This window comes from Podarcis liolepis (assembly GCF_965112155.1).
Source record: "Podarcis liolepis genome assembly, chromosome: 1".
NCBI classification, from domain to species: Eukaryota; Metazoa; Chordata; class Lepidosauria; order Squamata; family Lacertidae; genus Podarcis; species Podarcis liolepis.
This window is the reverse complement of record NC_139554.1, coordinates 4,029,627-4,050,155: the sequence shown is the minus strand read 5'-3', so window position 1 is coordinate 4,050,155 and position 20,529 is coordinate 4,029,627. Positions and strand designations below refer to the sequence as shown.

Below are 20,529 nucleotides of genomic sequence, written 5' to 3'. Positions count from 1 at the left end.
CAACAACCAAGATGATAAAGGGTCCGAACCAAGCCTTAGAAGGAATGTTTGAGGGAGTTGGGTATGTTTAGCCTGAAAAAGAGGAGACTGAGAGGAGATATGAGAGCCATCTTCAAATATCTTTTTTTGTTATTCTATCATCATCATCATCATCATCATCATCATTTACTTCCAAAACCGAAAAAAGAAAAATTAGAAACATCAAAATCAACATCCATATTCATTTTCTAACACAAACCTATAACATAATTAACTAAATTGAATAATACCTAATTACTCTAAACTTCTCTTTGCTGTATGCAAATACAACACAGTTTGAAATTTTACATTAAAGCTTTTATATTATAAATAATATAGCCTGAAAAAGAGGAGACTGAGAGGAGATATGAGAGCCATCTTCAGATATCTTAAGGGCTGCCACATGGAGAAGGGAGCATGCTTGTTTTCTCCTGCTTTTAAGGGCAGGTCGCAAACCAATGGATTTAAGTTACAAGAAAGGAGATTCCAAATGAACATCAGGAGCTGGGCATGTTTAGCCTGGAGAAGAGGAGGTTAAGGGGGGATATGATAGCCATGTTCAAATATAGAAAAGGATGTCACATAGAGGAGGGAGAAAGGTTGTTTTCTGCTGCTCCAGAGAAGCGGACACGGAGCAATGGATCCAAACTACAAGAAAGAAGATTCCACCTAAACATTAGGAAGAACTTCCTGACAGTAAGAGCTGTTCGAGAGTGGAATTTGCTGCCAAGGAGTGTGGTGGAGTCTCCTACTTTGGAGGTCTTTAAGCAGAGGCTTGACAACCATATGTCAGGAGTGCTCTGATGGTGTTTCCTGCTTGGCAGGGGGTTGGACTCGATGGCCCTTGTGGTCTCTTCCAACTCTATGATTCTATGATTCTATGATTCTATGATGGTAAGAGCTGCTCAGCAGTGGAACGGGCTCCCTTGGGAGGTGATAGACTCTCCTTCCTTGGAGACTTTTAACCATAGGTTGGATGGCCATCAGGGATGCAGGTGGCGCTGTGGTCTAAACCACTGAGCCTTTTGCCTTTTGGGCATGCCAATCAGAAGGTCGGCGGTTCGAATCCCCGCTACAGGGTGAGCTCCTGTTGCTCGGTCCCTGCTCCTGCCAACCTAGCAGTTCGAAAGCACGTCAAAGTACAAGTAGATAAATAGGTACCACTATGGTGGGAAGGTAAATGGCATTTCCGTGCGCTGCTCTGGTTTCGGTGTTCCGTTGTGCCAGAAGCGGCTTAGTCATGCTAGCCACATGACCCGGAAAAACTGTCTACAGACAAACACTGGCTCCCTCGGCCTGTAAAGCAAGATGAGCACCGCAACCCCAGAGTTGTCTGCAACTGGACCTAACGCTCAGGGGTCCTTTACCAGCCAGTGTGGTGCAATGGTTAAGAGCAATGGACTCGTAATCTGGTGAACCGGGTTCGCTTCCCCGCTCCTCCACATGCAGCTGCTGGGTGACCTTGGGCTAGTCACACTTCTCTGAAGTCTCTCAGCCCCACTCACCTCACAGAGTGTTTGTTGTGGGGGAGGAAGGGAAAGGAGATTGTGAGCCGCTTTGAGACTCCTTCGGGTAGTGATAAAGCGGGATATCAAATCCAAACTCCTCCTCCTCTTCTTCTTCTTCTTCTTCTTCTTCTTCTTCTTCTTCTTCTTTACTTTTACTTTTGGATGGCCATCAGTCATGGATGCTTTAGCTGAGATTCTTCACTGCAGGCTCTTGCAGTACCTTCCAACTTTCTAATTCTTTGATTCAAAGGTTTGTTGATAGGGATGAGCGATGTCTGATATTGCAAATATGGTATTTGCATAAGTAGATTCAGACACTCACCAAACCTCAGCCCTCACAGAGCTATAGTTCCCAAAGTGGTTTAATAATCAATCTCTTTCCCCAGGAAACTCTGGGAATTGCAGCTCTCTGAGTGGAATAGCAAACTACAGTTTCCAGGATTCTCTGGGGGGAACAGCAGTTTAAAGTGGCATGAGCCCAGTTAAATATAAAGTGTGGATGGGCCTTATTCAAGAGAATTAGAGGCAGCTAGTAGTGCGTTGAATCAGAGGCAATGCTTATCAAGTCCTTTGCAGATTTTGTCTGTAATGTGTTATTGTACAGACATGTTGGCCTTCAACTGGGCTTGCTGTTGAGGTTATAAAAAGGTCAGAGGTCAGGAGTCACCCCTGGCCCAGGTCAAGCCCTAACCTCACAGGCTACAGCTCTGTCCCCCGGCACCAGTTAAGGCCCCGCTGGGACTGTGTTGAACCTCCTTCTGTGAAGCTAAGATTATGAGCCATTATTGAATTTCCGGAGCCCCTGAAACTCCTTCCTTGCCATACCTGAGACACACCGTGCATCACCCTGTGATTTATACACACGGAGTTTATGCGCAGAGCAGATGGTGGCTCCTTCAATAATATTCTGAAAGCGTCAACTTTGAGTGGAGAGGCGAGAGATTTCATTATCTGGGAAGAGCAGGAACCTCGACTTAAGCTGTAAAGAAGATAAGGAGATAAAAGATGGTTTCCCCCGCAAATCCCATATTTGCAATCTCGCTCCCCAGGGCTGGGCTCATCTCCGCAAAGAGTATTAACGGAGGCCGACGTGATGAAAGGGAAGGCGCTTTCAATGCTTTGCTTACTTGTCCTGAGGCTGGAGATTTTATAGGAACAGAGGAAGCTGCCTTATGCTGAATGCCATTGCATGCCCTGTAATAAATTAAGCACCCGAATACCACTGCATGACAACTGCCTACCACCAGGTAGCAAACATTGAAATCGAATACCATTAATGTAGACACCAAGCAACTGGCAAATATTTGAACATTGAGAGTCGGCATCAACATTTGCAAAGGGGAGCAAGTTACTGGGAACACATTGACTTCAGGTTTTTTTAAAAAGGGAATGCTACTCAGAACTGTGTCTGTATATCTCATTTATATTTATTTCATAAAATTTATAAACTGGTTGTTTGTAAAAATAAACCAATAAAACAAACCACAAAGCGGCTTACAAAAAGATAAAGCAATAAAACCAAGAAACATTTGCAATCCTTTTCAACATGCTAAAAGTTGAAATACTACAACAGATTAAAATTCACATTAGCATTTCTAAGCATCTGGGTAGGCTTAGCCTGAAGAAGAATGTTTTTAGCAGGCACCAAAAAGAATACAGTGAAGGTCCCTGCTTGGTACAAGAGGCAGGGGGTTCCGATGTATAGGCGCTGCCATACTAAACAATTGAGTTCTTAGAAATGTGGAGTGGGTGTTATGTGGCAGATGTGTTGTTGTTGTTTAGTCGTTTAGTCATGTCCGCCTCTTCGTGGCCCCCTGGACCAGAGCACGCCAGGCCCTCCTGTCTTCCACTGCCTCCCACAGTTTGGTCAAACTCATGCTGGTAGCTTCGAGAACACTGTCCCACCATCTCGTCCTCTGTCGTCCCCTTCTCCTTGTTCCCTCCATCTTTCCCAACGCCAGGGTCTTTTCCAGGGAGTCTTCTCTTCTCATGAGGTGGCCAAAGTCTTGGAGCCTCAGCTTCAGGATCTGTCCTTCCAGTGAGCGCTCAGGGCTGATTTCCTTAAGAATGGAGAGGTTTGATCTTCTTGCAGTCCATGGGACTCTCAAGAGTCTCCTCCAGCACCATAATTCAAAAGCATCAATTCTTCTGCGATCAGCCTTCTTTGTGGCCCAGCTCTCACTTCCATACATCACTCCTGGGAAATCCATAGCTTTAACTATACGGACCTTTGTTGGCAAGGTGATGTCTCTGCTTTTTAAGATGCTGTCTAGGTTTGTCATTGCTTTTCTCCCAAGAAGCAGGCGTCTTTTAATTTCATGACTGCTATCACCACCTGCAGTGATCATGGAGCCCAAGAAAGTAAAATCTTTCACTGCCTCCATTTCTTCCCAGTGGCCATGATCTTCGTTTTTTTTTTTTTTTGATGTTGAGCTTTAGACCATATTTTGCGCTCTCCTCTTTCACCCTCATTAAAAGGTTCTTTAATTCCTCCTCACTTTCTGCCATCAAGGTTGTGTCATCTGCATATCTGAGGTTGTTGATATTTCTTCCGGCAATCTTAATTCCAGCTTGGGATTCATCCAGCCCACATACTACATGTGGCAGATGTAGTACTGCCAATTCCATCAACTGAAGTGGTTGATGGAGCACATGTTGGGTAAGGAGATCTCGTAGGTAAATTGGCCCTGAGTTATTAAGGGCTTTGTAGATAATAGCAACAGTTTGAACTTGCCCCAGTAGCGGATTGGCAAGCAGTGCCAATCTCTGAGCACAGATGTTCCATGCTGCGTATGTCTTGTTCCCGTCAGCAATTGTGCTGCAGCATTCTGCACCAACTGCAGCTTCCGGATCAAGCACAAGGGAAGCCCCGCATAGAGTGCATTGCAGTAATCCAGTCTTGATGGAACTTGGGTTGCCGTATCTTGAAGAGCAAAAAAAAATAGGACGCTATGATGGCCATTCAAAGCAAAGAAACCCAAATTGTTCCAAATTTAACCCCTGAAAACGAGGACGTGTCCTGGAAAAAGAAGACCCATGAATTACTGTGGCAAGACCTTCCCAAGCCAGGAATGGCAATAGCTGCTGATTCCACAAGTCCACCATTGGCGAGACTGATATCTGGCCTGCCATTTGGAATCGGTGTGATAAGGACTTCATGTCCTCCTTTTCTGCAACTTTGCAGAAACTTGCATGAACTCAAATGTCAAATGTAATCGCGAAGAAGCAACACAATGTGCGAGCCCCTCCTACTGGATGCTTGCAGTATTGCAGTATAGGAACTTAAGAAGAGCATACGCTGGATCAGGACCTGAGCACAAGAGCAACACTCCCCTCCTGTTGTTTCCAACAGCTGGTGTTCAGAAGCTGAACCATAGGTGGGTTCCCACGAGGCAAGACAAAGTGATAACAGCAAGAACCGTTATTGAACTGCAGAACTGGACAACAGGGGCAAAGCAACTGCTTATAGACATTTCTGGAGGCCTGGGCCACTCCCACTCTCAACGTGATTGGCTGTCTAAACTTCCAAGCTGCGAATCACAAGTCAGAGTTTAAGGGCCAATGGCAGAGGCCCAAATCCTGAAATGTTCTGTGATTGGATTAGAATGTTGTCTTATTTTATTGTTGTTCGCCGGGTAAATTAATTATTATTATTATTATTATTATTATTATTATTATTATTATTATTAATCGAATCAGAACACAAGGGCTCAGAATCCCTAGTCCAGACAACACAGACCACTGAATGCATAATAATAATAATAATTTATTATTTATACCCCGCCCATCTGGCTGGGTCTCCCCAGCCACTCTGGGAGGCTTCCAACAAAGATTAAAAATACATTAAAATGTCACACGTTAAAAACTTCCCTGAACAGGGCTGCCTTCAGATGCCTTCTAAATGTCAGGTAGTTGTTTATCTCTTTGGCATCTGATGGGAGGGGGTTCCACAGGGCGGGCGCCACCACCAAGAAGGCCCTTTGCCTGGTTCCCTGTAACCTCACTTCTTGCAGGGAGGGAACTGCCAGAAGGCCCTCGGCGCTGGACCTCAGTGTCTGGGCTGGACAATGGTACAGAGATAGAACAGCATGGCTCCTAGCTGTGGAAACATTGCTGTCTTGTGTGTCTCGTTGCAGGTGGTGCGGGACCAGATCTCCCACTGCACAGTGAAACTACGCCAGACGACGGGACTCATGGAATACTGCTTGGAGGTCATCAAGGAGAACGATCCCAGCGGATTCCTCCAGGTTGCTGCTTGATTCTCTTCCCCCCCTGTTCATACTCCTAAGAGAAGCGTGGATTTCCTCTTATCGCTGCAAATGCCCTAATTCAGACCTCCTTGAGTTCATGTATACAGTCATACCTTGGGTTACAGACGCTTCGGGGTGCTTTTTTTGGGTGATGGACCGCTGAAACCCGGAAGTATCGGAACGGGTTACTTCCGGGTTTCAGGGGTCGTGCATGCAGCCGCTGCAGGTTGCGAACGCTGCAGGTTGCAACCCGAGTGTCCACTGTACATTGTGGTGTTCATGACCGGTCTACTGAATGATGCTACCTAGCATTCCTAAGCAACTCAAGGCTACTTGGCCTAGGAGGACAAGGCGCTGGTGGAAAAAGGAGGAGTTGACTGCTTGTTTGCAAGTCGCCTTGAGAAGATAAACCTGCTAGTCTGTTTAACCTTTTAAGACTCAGTCCTTCACATTCCATCAGGGATGGCCGGAGCGAAGTACAGGGACTGAGCACATCACATGCAGAAGACCCATAAATTCAATCCCTGGTATCTCCAGTTAAAAGGATCTCAGGCGGAGTCACTGCAAAGTGTCTGAGTCCTTAGGGGAAAGCACAGCTGGTATAAAGAGACAGTAGTGGGCTTGATAGACCTGAAGCTGCACAAGATGAACCATTAAATGCATCTTTTCATTTAATATGCACTTTATAAGATGCAAAGAGAAGTTGCTGAGGAGATGCAGGTTGCTGGAGGCAGAGAAGCAGAGGAGTTTGGCATCAATGGAACATTTCCCCCTGATGCAAATAGCAGCCTCAGAGGAGAGAATTTCCCCATGACTACAGCAAAGGCTTAAATCCCCTCCTTTTTGTCTTCTGTGATCTGAATTTTCTCAGGTCTGTTGTGTGGGAATCTTCAGGGAGGCAGGAGAGGATATATTGTTTATTAATATACTTCCCAACTTGTGCTAGCAAGTTCCTTTACTTAGCAGAGTTTTACATTCCCCTTTTAAACGCACAGCAGAAAGCTGGTTGCAGGCTTGTTTAAGCCTCTCAATATTAGATTCCTGGTAAGTTCCCTTATATTCCTCTTAAAAGAATAAACACACCACAATCTTGTGTAAAGTATATAAAAGTCCAGTATACCTGAAGGAGTGTCTCCACCCCCATCACTCTACCCAGACACTGAGGTCCAGTGCCGAGGGCCTTCTGGTGCTTCCCTCACTGCCAGAAGTGAGGTTACGGGGAACCAGGCAGAGGGCCTTATCGGTGGTGGTGCCCGGCCTGTGGAACGCCCTGCCACCAAAGAGAAAAACAACTACTAGACTTTTAGAAGACATCTGAAGGCAGCCCTGTTTAGGGAAGCTTTTAATGTTTAACACGCTATTGTATTTTAATCTTTTGTTGGAAGCTGCCCAGAGTGGCAGGGGAAACCCAGCCAGATGGGCGGGATATAAATAATAATAATAATAATAATAATAATTATTATTATTATTATTATTATTATTAGTTTACTCACATCATCAGTTCACAGTTGGATCCCTGAAGGCAGACTTAGTTTCAAAGTATATATGTGTGGATCTATCCCATATGGGGATAATCCAAGTGTCCTCTGTTGGCTATAGCCTCTGTTGGCTATAGCCTTGGTTATAGCCTTTCCAACTTGTGTTAACACGTTCACAATTTAGCAGAGTAACATTCCCCTTTTTAAACTCACAGCGGATGCGAAAGGCTCTATAATTACTGTTCTGGTATTTCCCCCTTATTCCCTCATAAAAGATAAGACACGACACAGTCTTCTATAAAAGTATAAAAGAGTTTACTTACTCACATTCTGTTCACAATCAGATCCCAGAAGGCAGACTTAGCTTAGAAAAGTAACATACACCTGGAAACTATCCCTTAAGAAGACAGTCCCTTTGTCCTCTCTTGGCTGGAGGCCAAGAGAGCATCTTTGGCTAAGCAGATGTTGCTTCTTCGGTGCATGTAGTCAAAGAGAGAGAGGTGGCTGTCCTGCCCTGTGCTTTTGTCGTTACCTGCACAGGTGAGGCCACACCCACCTCTAGTCACATGCAGAGGAAGTCTGTCCCAGCCCAGAAGGAAACAGGAAGTTGACCTGCTGGCTGGACAAACCTTCCTCCCCTTGTGTAAACATGTTCACTCTAGGAATGTTGTACTTGACTGCTCTTGTGTTTCACATTCCACAAGTGTATGGCAGTCAAAGGGTATCCTGTGTCTAAGGATGGATTTTGCATTTTGGCTATCAAGGCTTGTGACCTTCCTCACTCCTGGGAGACTTCTCCAACCCTGTATTTATCCAAGCCTCGCACTCTCTGATTCACCCGTCTCCTTTGCCACCAGATCTCTGATGCGCTGATAAGGAGAGTCCACCTGACAGAGGACCAGTGGGGGAAAGGAACCCTCTCTCCAAGGATGACGACAGACTTTGATCTGAACCTGGACAGCGGGCCTTTGCTGCAGACCATCCACCAGCTGGACTTCATGCAAATGAAAGGTAAATGTCAGAGCAATCCTGTCTCTGTCTGTTTGGAAGGAGTGCCAGGCATGAAAATACGAGGGGGAGGAAAGAAACAACAGGTTTAAAATAGCCGCAAGGTAGAAATGGTTTTGGTTTTTCGTGGGACGCAGGTGGCGCTGTGGGTTAAACCTCAGAGTCTAGGGCTTGCCGATCAGAAGGTCGGCGGTTCGAATCCCCGCGACGGGGTGAGCTCCTGTTGCTCGGTCCCTGCTCCTGCCCACCTAGCAGTTCGAAAGCATGTCAAAGTGCAAGTAGATAAATAGGTACCGCTCAGGCGGGAAGGTAAACGGCGTTTCCGTGTGCTGCTCTGGTTCGCCAGAAGCGGCTTAGCCATGCTGGCCACATGACCCAGAAGCTGTACGCCAGCTCCCTCAGCCAATAAAGCGAGATGAGCGCCCCAACCCCAGAGTCGGTCACGACTGGACCTAATGGTCAGGGGTCCCTTTACCTTTTTTAGAAATTTATTTTAGGCATGTTATCTCCCATGCTTGAACAAAGTTCTCAGGGTGACTAACAATTGCATAATAATTAAATGTCCTTTTTTTTTGAAACACTGTTCCCTAGGAACCAGTTTTAAAAGCCGAGCTTTGCTAGTGAGTCTGGGTAGATAACATTTCCATATGGACCAAGACGAGTAATGTTAACTTGTTTCTTTAGGAATGTTACCCAGCACCCCAGTCTCCAGTCGGCCTGATCTAACAGGCTCTTCTTAGAATCCTAGAGATTCACAACACCATCTTACTAAAACAGGAGCACAACAGACCTGGAACGCACCAACTCATTGCGCCATTCTTATGTCCTTAGTTGCGGATGTAGCCTCTGGGCTAGGAAAATGACATTCCAGTAGACTTGTAAAAGGGGGAAAGAGTATTGGGAAATGATCCATAATGAATTGAAAAAAATGTTTAAAAGTACTTTCGTAAAAAAACTAGAGTCAAAAGGTTATTTATGTATGATGCTGCTACTGCAGCCCGTGTTTTGTTAGTCCCAAAATGGAAAACGAGCGAGGTCCCAACCAAAGAAGAATGGCAACTTAAGTTGACGGACATATGCACAACTCATAGACTTAACATATAGAATAAGAGAACAAGAAGAATATACATTTAGAGAAGATTGGTAAACGTTTATTGAATATATGGGAAATAAATGTGTGCAGCTGAAAATGCTGGCAGCATTAATAATAATAATAATAATAATAATATTTATTTATATCATGCCCTCCCCGGCCAGAGCCGGGCTCAGGGCAGCTAACACCGGTAAAATTACAGTAAAAACATAAGGGGGGGGGACCAATTTAAAATACAGGTTAAAATGCAATTTAAAATGCAGCCTCATTTCCCCATAGATCAGAACCATAAGGGGAGGGAAACATAAGGGTCAGACTGAGTCCACACCAAAGGCCAGGCAGAACAGCTCCAGTCTTGCAGGCCCTGTGGAAAGATGTCAAGTCCCGCAGGGCCCTAGTCTCTTGTGACAGAGCCTTCCACCAAGTCGGGGCCAGTACTGAAAAGGCCCTGGCCCTAGTTGAGACCAATCTAACCGCCTTGTGACCTGGGACCTCCAAAATGTTGTCATTTGTGGACCTTAAGGTCCTCCGCAAGGCAGACCAGGAGAGACGGTCCCGTAGGTACGTGGGTCCTAGGCTGCATAGGGCTTTAAAGGTCAAAACCAGCACCTTAAACCTGACCCTGTACTCCACCGGGAGCCATTGCAGTTAAGATAAATTCAACAGTGTAAACAAGTTTTGATAGATGCAATAATAAAATATTGAATGGTATAGCTTTTTGTAAAATGTGCAGGGATTTATGATCTGTAAAATGAACCATGGAAAGAGAAGAAAGGAAGTCACTGATATCTTAAGGATGTAAAATGAGTATTTTAAATGGTGAAACAGAAAATTCAATTAAAATTATTTAATTTTTCGCACCATAACACTCACTTTTTTCCTCCTAGAAAGTAAGGGGAAATGTCTGTGCGTGTTATGGAGCGAATGCCTACGGATGATGGGGGGATCTGCTACAGTCGTGAGCAGAGGATCCATGGTTCCCCTTCCTTCCCTCCTCCGTGGCTCGCTTTGAAACAGCAAAGCGGGAGAAGAGCCGCTGAGTGGGGAGGAGAGAGGGACAGAGAGCCTGCTTGCTTTAAAGGAGCAAAGCAGGAGAGAGTAAGCCTCGTGTAAGCGGCTCCTGTCCGGTTGGCTCCTTTAAAGCAAGCAGGCTCTCTGTCCCTCTCTCCTCCCCACTCAGCTCGCTAAATAGCATGATTAGCAGCATCCTTCTCCACACACCCCACACGTGCTCCTTGTCCCTTGAGTGCTTTTCCTTCCCTCCCCACTTAAAACGTGGTTACAAAGCACGGATCCACATGGATCCTCAGGATTTTTGCATTGGGCTACTCCAAACTCACTGTCAGATCACATGTCTGTGGCCACAGCATGAACCACAAAAATCATACATCCACTGTTTCGTTTAGAATTTTTTTCTTCTTGTTTTCCTCCCCTAAAAACTACGTGCGTGTTATGGTCTGGTGCGTGTTATAGAGCGAAAAATACGGTATATGTGTGTGTGTGTGTGTGTGTGTGTGTGTGTGTGAGAGAGAGAGAGAGAGAGAGAGAGAGAGAGAGAGAGAGAGAGAATGATAATCTAGGTTTCTCAGGGTGGAAAATTCCCATGTTTACATGCCTGCAGTAATGGCTGCGCAATTGCCATTTTAGGAAACAGGGGAAATAAATCTGATGCAGAAATGGGAGTCTTTGCCTCCCTCCTTCCTCTGCATGCCGTTCATTCCAAGATCTGTTTTTCCTGCATTCACACGACTGGGCACAATGCAGCCCTCCTTTCCTGCGACATGCCCAGCTGCCTCCGCATCCGTTCCTCTCCTCCTTGCCAGCTCAGCTGCATTGGCACATCGCAACAGGCCCCATCTGGGGCAGAGCGGCAGAGCAGAGAGACACAGCAACAGGCAGGGCCGCAGAGAATATGTTTGCTGGCTCCTGGGCGACCTGCCAGGTGCGAGGTGCCCATCTGCGCCATTGTGGCACTTCAAAGCCTCGCAAGGGGGAAGGGATAGCCAGGCCCCTGTCTTGAAACAGGCTTTGTTGTAGGGCGACGCTCAGGGTGCCTGCCACCTGGGTAGGAACTGTAGGCTTGTGGAGAACTGCAGTTCCCACGGCTAATGAGAAGGAAGTTCTGAACTGGCAATTTGGTCTCAGTTTGCAGTAATAACAGTATTTCTATAGCTTTTTTTTTTTTCCAAAAGTGGGGCTAATGAACAAGAAGATGAGATGGTTTACTGATTTCTATACACTCAGTAGTTTAGAATAGGAGAAAAACTGGCAAGTTTTAGCTGGTCCCCAGGACTATCACCTACAACTCCAGTACAAAAATTAAAACAGAACATATAATGCCAAGGTACAGAAACGTCACTACTTATATTACTTGAAGGGTTATTGTAGCCACGGACAGCCTCTTACAATACTACTACTACTACTACTACTACTAATAATAATAATAATAAACATAATGATAATGATAATGATAATGATAATGATGATGATGATGATGATAATTTATACCCCACCCATCTGGCTGGGTTTCCCCAGCCACTCTGGGCAGCTTCCAACAAAAGATTGAAAATACGTTAAAACCTCAGTCATTAAAAACTTCCCTAAACAGGGCTGCCTTCAGATATCTTCTAAACATCAAATAGTTCTTTATTTCTTTGACATCTGATGGGAGGGCGTTCCACAGGGCAGGTGCCACTACCGAGAAGGCCTTCTGCCTGGTTCCCTGTAACCTCGCTTCTCACAGTGAGGGAACCGCCAGAAGCCCCTCAGAGCTGGACCTCAGTGTCCGGGATGGACGATGAGGGTGGAGACGCTCCTTCAGGTCTACTGGACCGAGGCCGTTTAGGGCTTTAAAGGTCAACACCAACACTTTGAATTACAGTAGCAAAGATGCAAGTACATTTAGAAAATCTCATGGCTGTGGTACAGTGAGGTACAGTGGTGCCTCAGCTTAATTCATTCCGGAGGTCCGTTCTTAACCTGAAACTGTTCTTAACCTGAAGCACCACTTTATCTAATGGGGCCTCCTGCTGCCGCCGCGCTGCCAGAGCACGATTTCTGTTATCATCCTGAAGCAAAGTTCTTAACCCGAGGTATTATTTCTGGGTTAGCGGAGTCTGTAACCTGAAGCGTTTGTAACCCGAGGTACCACTGTATATGACGTTTAGAGGACTGGCAGCCCTGTTGAGGAAAATTTTTAATGTTTGATGTTTTATCGTGCTTTTAACATTCTGTTGGGAGCTGCCCAGAGTGGCTGGGGAAACCCAGCCAGAGGGGTGGGGTATAAATAATAATAATAATAATTATTATTATTATTATTATAATACAGTCATACCTCTTGTTAAGTTTGCTTCAGGTTAAATCTTTCAGGTTGCTTCCCACGGCGACCCGGAAGTACTGGAAAGGGTTCCTTCCGGGTTTCGCCGTTCACGCATGCGCAGGCGCTCAAAATGACGTCACACGCATGCGTAGAAGCGGTGAATTGCGACCCACGCAGGCACGGGTTGCGTTCTGCTCATGTTGCGAACGGAACTCCGGAACGGATCCCGTTCGCAACCAGAGGTACCACTGTATTAGGGTGAAGGATAGGTAATAAGCCGACAAACTCTTGCAGAACTCAGAGACCCCGATTTCCACCCTGTCTGGCGGTAGAAGTCGGGGTTACACTAATTTCTGTTTAGCTTCCTCCCCAGTGCCGGCCCCCCCAATCCTCCAGCTGGAAGAGTGCTGCACCCAGAACAACAGCGCCACCTTGTCATGGAAGCAGCCCCCACTTTCCGCGGTGCAAGTGGACGGATACATCCTGGAGTTGGATGATGGGAACGGTGGTCAATTCAGGGTACGTTTTATGGAGAGGCACTTTTACATTGAGGGGTGGGTGGGTGGGAGGGAGAACAGCCCTGGCTCCGGGTTTTAGCGTTGGAAGGGGTTCCAGGGGTCATCTAGTCCAACCCCGTGTGATGCAGGGATGCAACTGACAGGTGGCCACCCAACCTCGTTAAAAGACCATTAAACTCAAATAGAATTGCGTGGCGAGTTCCCGTCCCCCCCGGTGGAAATAATGACACATGACACAATTATTAAGGTTAATGGGCTAAATAAAGCCACAACTTTTATTGGTTACAGGTGATGAGCGGTATTGGCTTAGGCATTGATCCTAACTGACTATATCCGACTCCAGCCCGTCCGCTTGAAGTCCGGGAAGGGTTAACCACCAGTAGGGGGAGTCCTGCTGATGCACATCAACTAGGAACTCCCCTGGGGTCACCGATAGGGGGCGTGCCTTAGGCCCTCACCTCCCCAGGCTTCGGACAGGGCCACGCCCCCCGGAATCCTTTACCGGACTACCCTTCAATATGTGGGGCAGGTGATGGCGCTTCCTCCCCTCTTCCATCTACAGAGCAACACCAATGCCTAACCACCAATACCAAGAAAGTTGTGACGATTTCCTACGAGGTAGGCGAAAACCAAGTGGCAGGTGCCAATTTACCAAGTGGGAAAATCCCTACCAGGCCCCTCAACGGCGACCAACCGAGGTCCATAGCAAGGTCAAGGAACGAAACCTTATAGGGTGGAAGGGTGGGGAAACCAGAACAGCTGAGGAGCAGCAAAGAGGGAGATCCCTGGCCCCATCCTGCCTTTATAGGGCAGGCCACACCCCCTGAACCGGCCAATTGGGCTAGGGGGTGACGCGGCCAGGAATCCCCCCAATCGCAAGGGGGCTGGCCTCCACCCAGCACACAATGTGGTGGGGCCGTGAAGCCCACAACCTCACCTCCTCGGAAGGGCGGAAGTGGCTTTGGGACCCTAGAATCACAGAACTGTAGAGGTGGAAGGGACCCCAAGGGTCTAGTCCGAGTCCCTGAAATGCAGAGATTGGAACCACAAACGCTTTGTGTGCGTAGGCAATCGAGAATAGATTTGTGATGTGAGACTTGGGTGGGTGGAAAGCTAAGCCAGCACAGATGCCTTTTGGAGGGGGGGGGGCTGGCTTAAAATAGCTGCCTCCAACATCTTGGAAATAAAAGGCAGTTGCTTCCTAGCCTCCTCGTTTCTCTGGGGAGCTGTGAGTTTCAGGGACAGTTACTCAACAATCAATTTTTCTTAGGAGCAGCAATCAAAAAAACAAATATATGTAATATATTCGCTGGGGAGCAGCCTCAGCTGCGTGGTTGGACATCTGCTTTGCTTGTAGAAGGTCCAAGGTTCAATTTCTGATGCCCCTGAGATGCCCCTGGCTGAAACCCTGGAGAGATGCTGCCAGTCAGTGTGGACAATATTGGCCTAGATGGTCCAGTGGCCTGGCTGCATAAGGCAGTTTCTTGTTTACCCTATATATTTAAGGTAGGATCCTTGCTCAGTGGCAGAGCACCTGCTCTGCATGCAGAAGCACCCTGCTTCAGTCCCCAGCATCTCCAAGTTGGGCTGGGAAAGGCTCCCTTCCTGAATCCCTGGAGAGTTGCTGCCAGCCAGTGTAGACAGCAATAAGCACAAGGCAGCTTCCAGCAATCCTAATTTTTTGGACATTCAGCAATTGTCGTTGACTCAACTGAGATTTGAGCCAGCGTCTTCCTTTGCCAACCTGATGCCTACTGATATTTTGGACTACAACTCCGACCGGCCCCAACCAGCATGGACTTTTGGAGTAGTGGTACGAAACATCTGGAGGGCATCAGGCAGGCAAAGGCTGGCCTATGATCTTGCCTCCCACTGCGCACACCAGATCTCTGCTGCATTGCAAAGCTTCCCTGAAAGGGCCCGTTCCCTGTGGGAGCAGTCAAATGCAACATTCCTTGTTTTCCTAGAGTGGACATGCAAGGGGATATTGGTCAGCTAGTCGAAACTTCCTGTTTCCTCCTGGCCTGGAGCATCCTTCCTTGCATGTGACTAGAGGGAGGCGTGACCTTACCTGTCCAGGTAACAAAAAGCACAAATCACGCAGCACTCTCTCTCTCTTTGACTTCCTTCTTTGTTTGACCAGCTTTTTAGCTAGGATGCTATGATAGCTTCTCATCTAGCATAAGCACTGGGATTATTCCCCCATATGGGGAAGATCCACATGTACATATTTTGTAACTAAGTCTGCCTTCAGGAATCCAACTGTGAACTGATGTGAGTAAACTTCTTTTATTGGCTTTAAATAAGATTGTTGTCTCTTTATTCTTTTAAGAGGGATTAAAGGGAATTTACCAGGAACTCTAGCAGGGACGTGGGTGGCGCTGTGGGTTAAACCACAGAGCCTAGGACTTGCCAATCAGAAGGTCGGCGGTTCGAATCCCCACGATGGGGTGAGCTCCTGTTGCTCAGTCCCTGCTCCTGCCAACCTAGCAGTTCAAAAGCACGTCAAAGTGCAAGTAGATAAATAGGTACCACTCCAGCAGGAAGGTAAACGGCGTTTCCGTGCGCTGCTCTGGTTCGCCAGAAGCGGCTTAGTCATGCTGGCCACATGACCCGGAAGCTGTATGCCGGCTCCCTCGGCCAGTAAAGCAAGATGAGCGCCACAACCCCAGAGTCGGTCACGACTGGACCTAATGGTCAGGGGTCCCTTTCCCTTTACTTAGCAGATACTATACAATTCATTCTGAGACAGACTGAATTGTATAACAGTGAGAGACTCACACGAGCCTGCAACCAGCTATCTGCTGTGCCTGAGGAGGGGCATGTAAACTCTGCTAAGCAAAGGAACCTGCTAGCACGAGTTAGAAAGGATATTAATAAACAATATATGCCTCCCTGAACATTCCCACACATACATCAGCTTTGTGTCTTTGTATCCTTAGGAGGTATATGTCGGGAAAGAGACGATGTGCACTGTGGATGGACTCCACTTTAACAGCACCTACAGTGCTCGGGTCAAGGCCTTCAACAAGACCGGGGTCAGCCCCTACAGCAAGATGCTGGTTCTGCAGACCTCCGAGGGTAAGTCATGGCTGCCGGGATCAGGGGTGAGGCATTTTCCACTGAAGAAGGGCCAGGGGGGTCCTTCCTTGCCTAGGCTCATCTTAGGAATTCTTGCAGGAGATGCCCTTCCTTGTTTGGGCTGCTAAACTGGAGACCCCCCCTTCCCTCAAAAAAGGAGAGAAATGTCACCTGGGAAAAAGGCGTCAAAAGCAATTTCTGTCCTCCCTGCCCCTTCCGTTCCAAAAACGTGTCGCGCAGTTGGCCATGTTTTCTATTTCATAGTTGCATCCTGCTTTTCCAACAATGAACGTGGAGCTCAAAGCGGCTTGCGACAATCACAGCAGCGCTGAAAAGCAACAAACGCAGCAGCGAGCGCTCTGATATCTCTAGCGCAGTGGCGTATGAATAAAGCAAATGGGCAACCACAAATCCATCAGTCAGTGTGATTCAGTGACGTCAGAAGATGGGGAAGAGCTGCTGGGCACCAGCCCTAGAGTGGATGACATCCTCTCTCTGGGGAGGGGCTGCTTCTTGGCTTAGGCAGCCCACTCCCAGGCAGTGAGATCGTTCACAGTTTTTTAATCCTGACTTCTTTTTCACCTTGTATGAGTCTGCAGGTGCAGCTACAGGTGTTTTGTTGAAGCACAGAGGCGACTCCTTGAGACCCAGAGTCTATTTCTTTTATCTCTCTCTCTCGAGTGGGAAACAGCTCCCGTAAAGCCTTCCTCCGCCTCCCTCTCTTCTGACACACCCCCCCCTTCAAACTCCCCCTTGGCCTCCGTTTTCCTACTTCTCCCTTCAGCCCCTAATCCGGGTGGGATAGGCGCACCCCGTTTTGCCACTTGAGACGGAACAGGCATGGGCCACCCCCTCCCTGCGCTGTTCGCCTCGCCACTGGCGCTGTGCCTCTCTTCCTGCATTGCGTGCCAGAGCCCACAAAGCACTGGCAGCAGTGCCATCTTCCGACAGAGGATCATGCCAAAATCTCACAAGATCTCCTGCTCTCCGTGAGCTCTTGTGAGGCTTCGGCAAGATGGAATCATAGAACGGTGGAGTTGGAAAGGACCCCTAGTCCAATCTAGCAGTGGAGCATGTATCCATAGCGCCGGGGGGGGGGCACGCACTGGGGGTCTGGAGGGCGAACGTAGCCTGCTGTGCACCAGCCCAGCACCAGCCACCACAGCCACTGGAATGACCCCAGCCTCCGAAAGCAGCACAGGGCCTTGCAATGTTTTGCAAAGGGTTTCAAGGCTGAGGCTGAGATCGGATGGTGCGTGGCATCTTCCTTGCATCTACGGGACTGCTTCTCCTGGTCTGCGCCGCAGAGGACCTTAAGGTTTATGAATAATCATAATTTAGAGGTCTCGGGAACTAAGGAAGTCAGATTATCCTTCGCCAGGGCCAGGGCCTTCTCAGTGATGGCTCCGACCTGGTGGAATGCTCTGTCCCATGAGACCAGGGCCCTGCAGGATTTAACTTCCTTCTGCCAGGCCTGTAAGACAGAGCTATTCCGCCTGGCTTTCAATTTCAACTTAGCCTGATCTTTTATTCCCCTTCCTTCCCTCCCTCTCCCCTTTTTATGAAGATTACGCACTCTGGAACCCCACAGCTAATTCTCCCCTGGTCTCCTCGCTGGCCCAAGTAGGACTAATTTAGCCAGCTAGCCCTGGTGATCGTCTAATGTTTATTGGATGAATTTCCCCCCTAAATTGATTTTCGAATTCTGAATTTATTGTTATTCACTTTTTATACTGTATTTTATGCTGGTTTTTGTTGCATCAATTAAGTGTTTTAAATCTGTTGTTAGCCGCCCTGAGCCCGGTTTTCTGACCCAGGAAGGGTGGGGTATAAATAAAACTTTATTATTATTATTATTTCTCAAGGCACCCTACCTGAGCCGCTTTGCGAGGCTGGGATCTGATCATATTCCAGCCTTGCAAAGGGCCGGCTCAAGGAAGGTGGCATGAGCAGCGCTCCCTCCCCAAAAATGTGCCCGAAGCAATTGCCTTGGGAATGCCCTCCCCCCTCCCAGCCCTACATCCCTAGTCCAATCCCTTGCAAGGCAGGAATCTCAACTGAAGCATCCTGAAGCCACCCAACCTCTGCTTTAAAACCACCAGGGAACGAGAGCCCACAGCCACTCTCTCTTCTTACTGTTCCGTGGCTCTTACTTGCCAAAAGATAAGGTTTGCTTGCTCAAGGATTTTGGCTGAGGAGTGTGTGTGTGCGTGTGCACACACGCATGCATGCACACACACGTGTATATCTATAGATTTGCACCCAGCTTTGTAGATCTGTATGCAGAGTTTTGTATATAAGGTTGCATCCAATGCTGTTGGTCCCTTACCTTTCCTGCTCTGACCTGGCCACAGTGATCCATGAGACAGTCACCTCCAGGCTTGACTACTGTAATTTGCTCTATACGGAGCTGCCCTTGAAGCTGTCCCAGAAACTCCAGCGGGTGCAGAATGCTGCAGCGAGGCTCCTCACGGGGTCTCTGCCATGGGAGCATATTCACCCAGTGCTTTTCCAGCTGCACTGGCTCCCGGTGGAGTACAGGGTCAGGTTTAAGGTGCTGGTTTTGACCTTTGAAGCCCTTCACGGCCTAGGACCCTTGTACCTACGGGACCGCCTCTCCCGGTATGCCCCATGGAGAGCCTCAAGGTCCATAAATAGCAACACCCTAATGGTCCCGGGCCCTAAGGAAGTTAGATTAGCCTCAACCAGAGCCAGGGCCTTTTCAACTCTGGCTCCAGCCTGGTGGAACGCTCTGTCTCATGGGACCAGGGCCCTGCAGGATCTGATTTCTTTCCGCAGGGCCTGTAAGACAGAGTTGTTCCACCTGGTCTTTGGCTTGGAGCCAATTTGATTCCCTCCCCCTCTTTCTTTTTCCTCCTGTGATGAGGCTGCATTTTAATATTTTAATGTTTCAATATTTGTTGTATTTTAATCTTGTTTTTTAAGTTGTATTCATTCAACTTGTTTTTATTATTGCTTGTTAGCCGCCCTGAGCCCGGCCTTGGCTGGGGAGGGTGGGGTATAAATAAAAATTATTATTATTATTATGAACTAGCAGAATGCCGTTGGTGGGGTGGGGCTTCCCCTTCCTCTCCTCTCCCTGTGAGCCCCCCCCAAATTTGGTAAAGCCATAACTGGGAGCCAGTGGCGGAGGGAGGAGTGTGTGGTGGGGGCAGTCCATCCTGGGTGTCTTCGCGGAGGGGGGCGGCATTTGGCGCACCACCCGCCCGCGACTCCCAAGCCTACCCCGAGCCGTCGGTGAAAAGGGGCAGCAGGAGGAGGCTTAGGAGTTGTCGGTGGGCGGCACACCGAATGTTGAGTGCACCATGCACCTGAGCGGCTATCCCGCGCCTGGGAGGGCACCCTCCGTGCCCTGCCCCCCCCTCGGGAGCACGTCCCACCCCCCTCGGTGGACGCGCCCGCCCTGGGTCGTGTGGGCATATGCTCCTCCGCTGCTGGGAGCTGACGTTCTGCCCCAGGGGCCACGCTCCCCCTGGGAGACTCCCCCCTCTTTGCACTTGCACAGGTAAGGAAGGGCTTGGGTGCCATGTTCAAATCGCCTCTTTGGGGAGCTCTGACCTTGAGTTTGCCTTGATCTTGCATCTAGACTCCGAACCGGAGGAGCAGGCCCTGACTTTCCCAGTGCCTTTGGAAAGGCTGCAGCTGCGTAGATCCAGCCCCTTCTCTTCCACCCTTAACCTGCAAAACAGCTTTCCGGGGAGATCCTACTTTGAGCTCAGATCCTCGTCCCACCAAATGAGCTTGCACTCTTCTTTACAATCTCTGAATTCGGCCGGTGGGTGAGCCGAGCGTGCCTGGCGTTGCCTCTTGCGCTGTGCTTCTGGACGTCCCCCCGTTTTTGTTTTGGGGGTTCGGCTCTTGTTTTGTTGCTGTTTGCTTTTTTTTTTTTTTTGCTTTTCTTTTTAATTTTTTTTGGGGGCCCTCCTCCCCTTCTTCCCCTGCCCATGGCATCCGTGTGAGACGGGACTTGGTGTTCTATGTTGTCAGTGGCCCGTGTTCCACTGTGCAGGAAACTCTGAGGATGTAGACATGATGTGTGACGTGTTTGTTTCTGTGTTACAAGTTTGTAGACTTTGTTTGAACAGCACCAGCGAGCACGGATATCGTTGCTGACATCCTGTCTCCTTTAAGTGGACTTGCAGTCAACAGCATTGTCCTTGAGAAGGGGGGAAAGTCACAAATGTGCAAAGTTCAAATAGCATTTAGAAGGAATTTTTTTTAAAAAAAACACTATT

At 48.1% G+C, this 20,529-nt stretch overlaps 1 protein-coding gene across 6 annotated transcripts in view; it reads left to right on the top strand.

Moving 5' to 3' along the window:
* The window catches only part of TRIM9 (tripartite motif containing 9), a 72,272-nt gene that overhangs the window by 35,499 nt on the left and 16,244 nt on the right, over positions 1-20,529 (top strand). For 2 of the 6 annotated variants that reach the window (XM_083514898.1, XM_083514896.1), the window contains exons 4-8: positions 5,663-5,773; positions 8,112-8,265; positions 13,036-13,193; positions 16,135-16,273; positions 19,881-20,069. In XM_083514898.1, coding sequence (XP_083371024.1) covers positions 5,663-5,773; positions 8,112-8,265; positions 13,036-13,193; positions 16,135-16,273; positions 19,881-20,069 — 751 coding nt within the window. The remainder of the gene's footprint in view (positions 1-5,662; positions 5,774-8,111; positions 8,266-13,035; positions 13,194-16,134; positions 16,274-19,880; positions 20,070-20,529) is intronic. The other 4 variants (XM_083514899.1, XM_083514900.1, XM_083514897.1 and 1 more) reach the window with 3 other exon arrangements.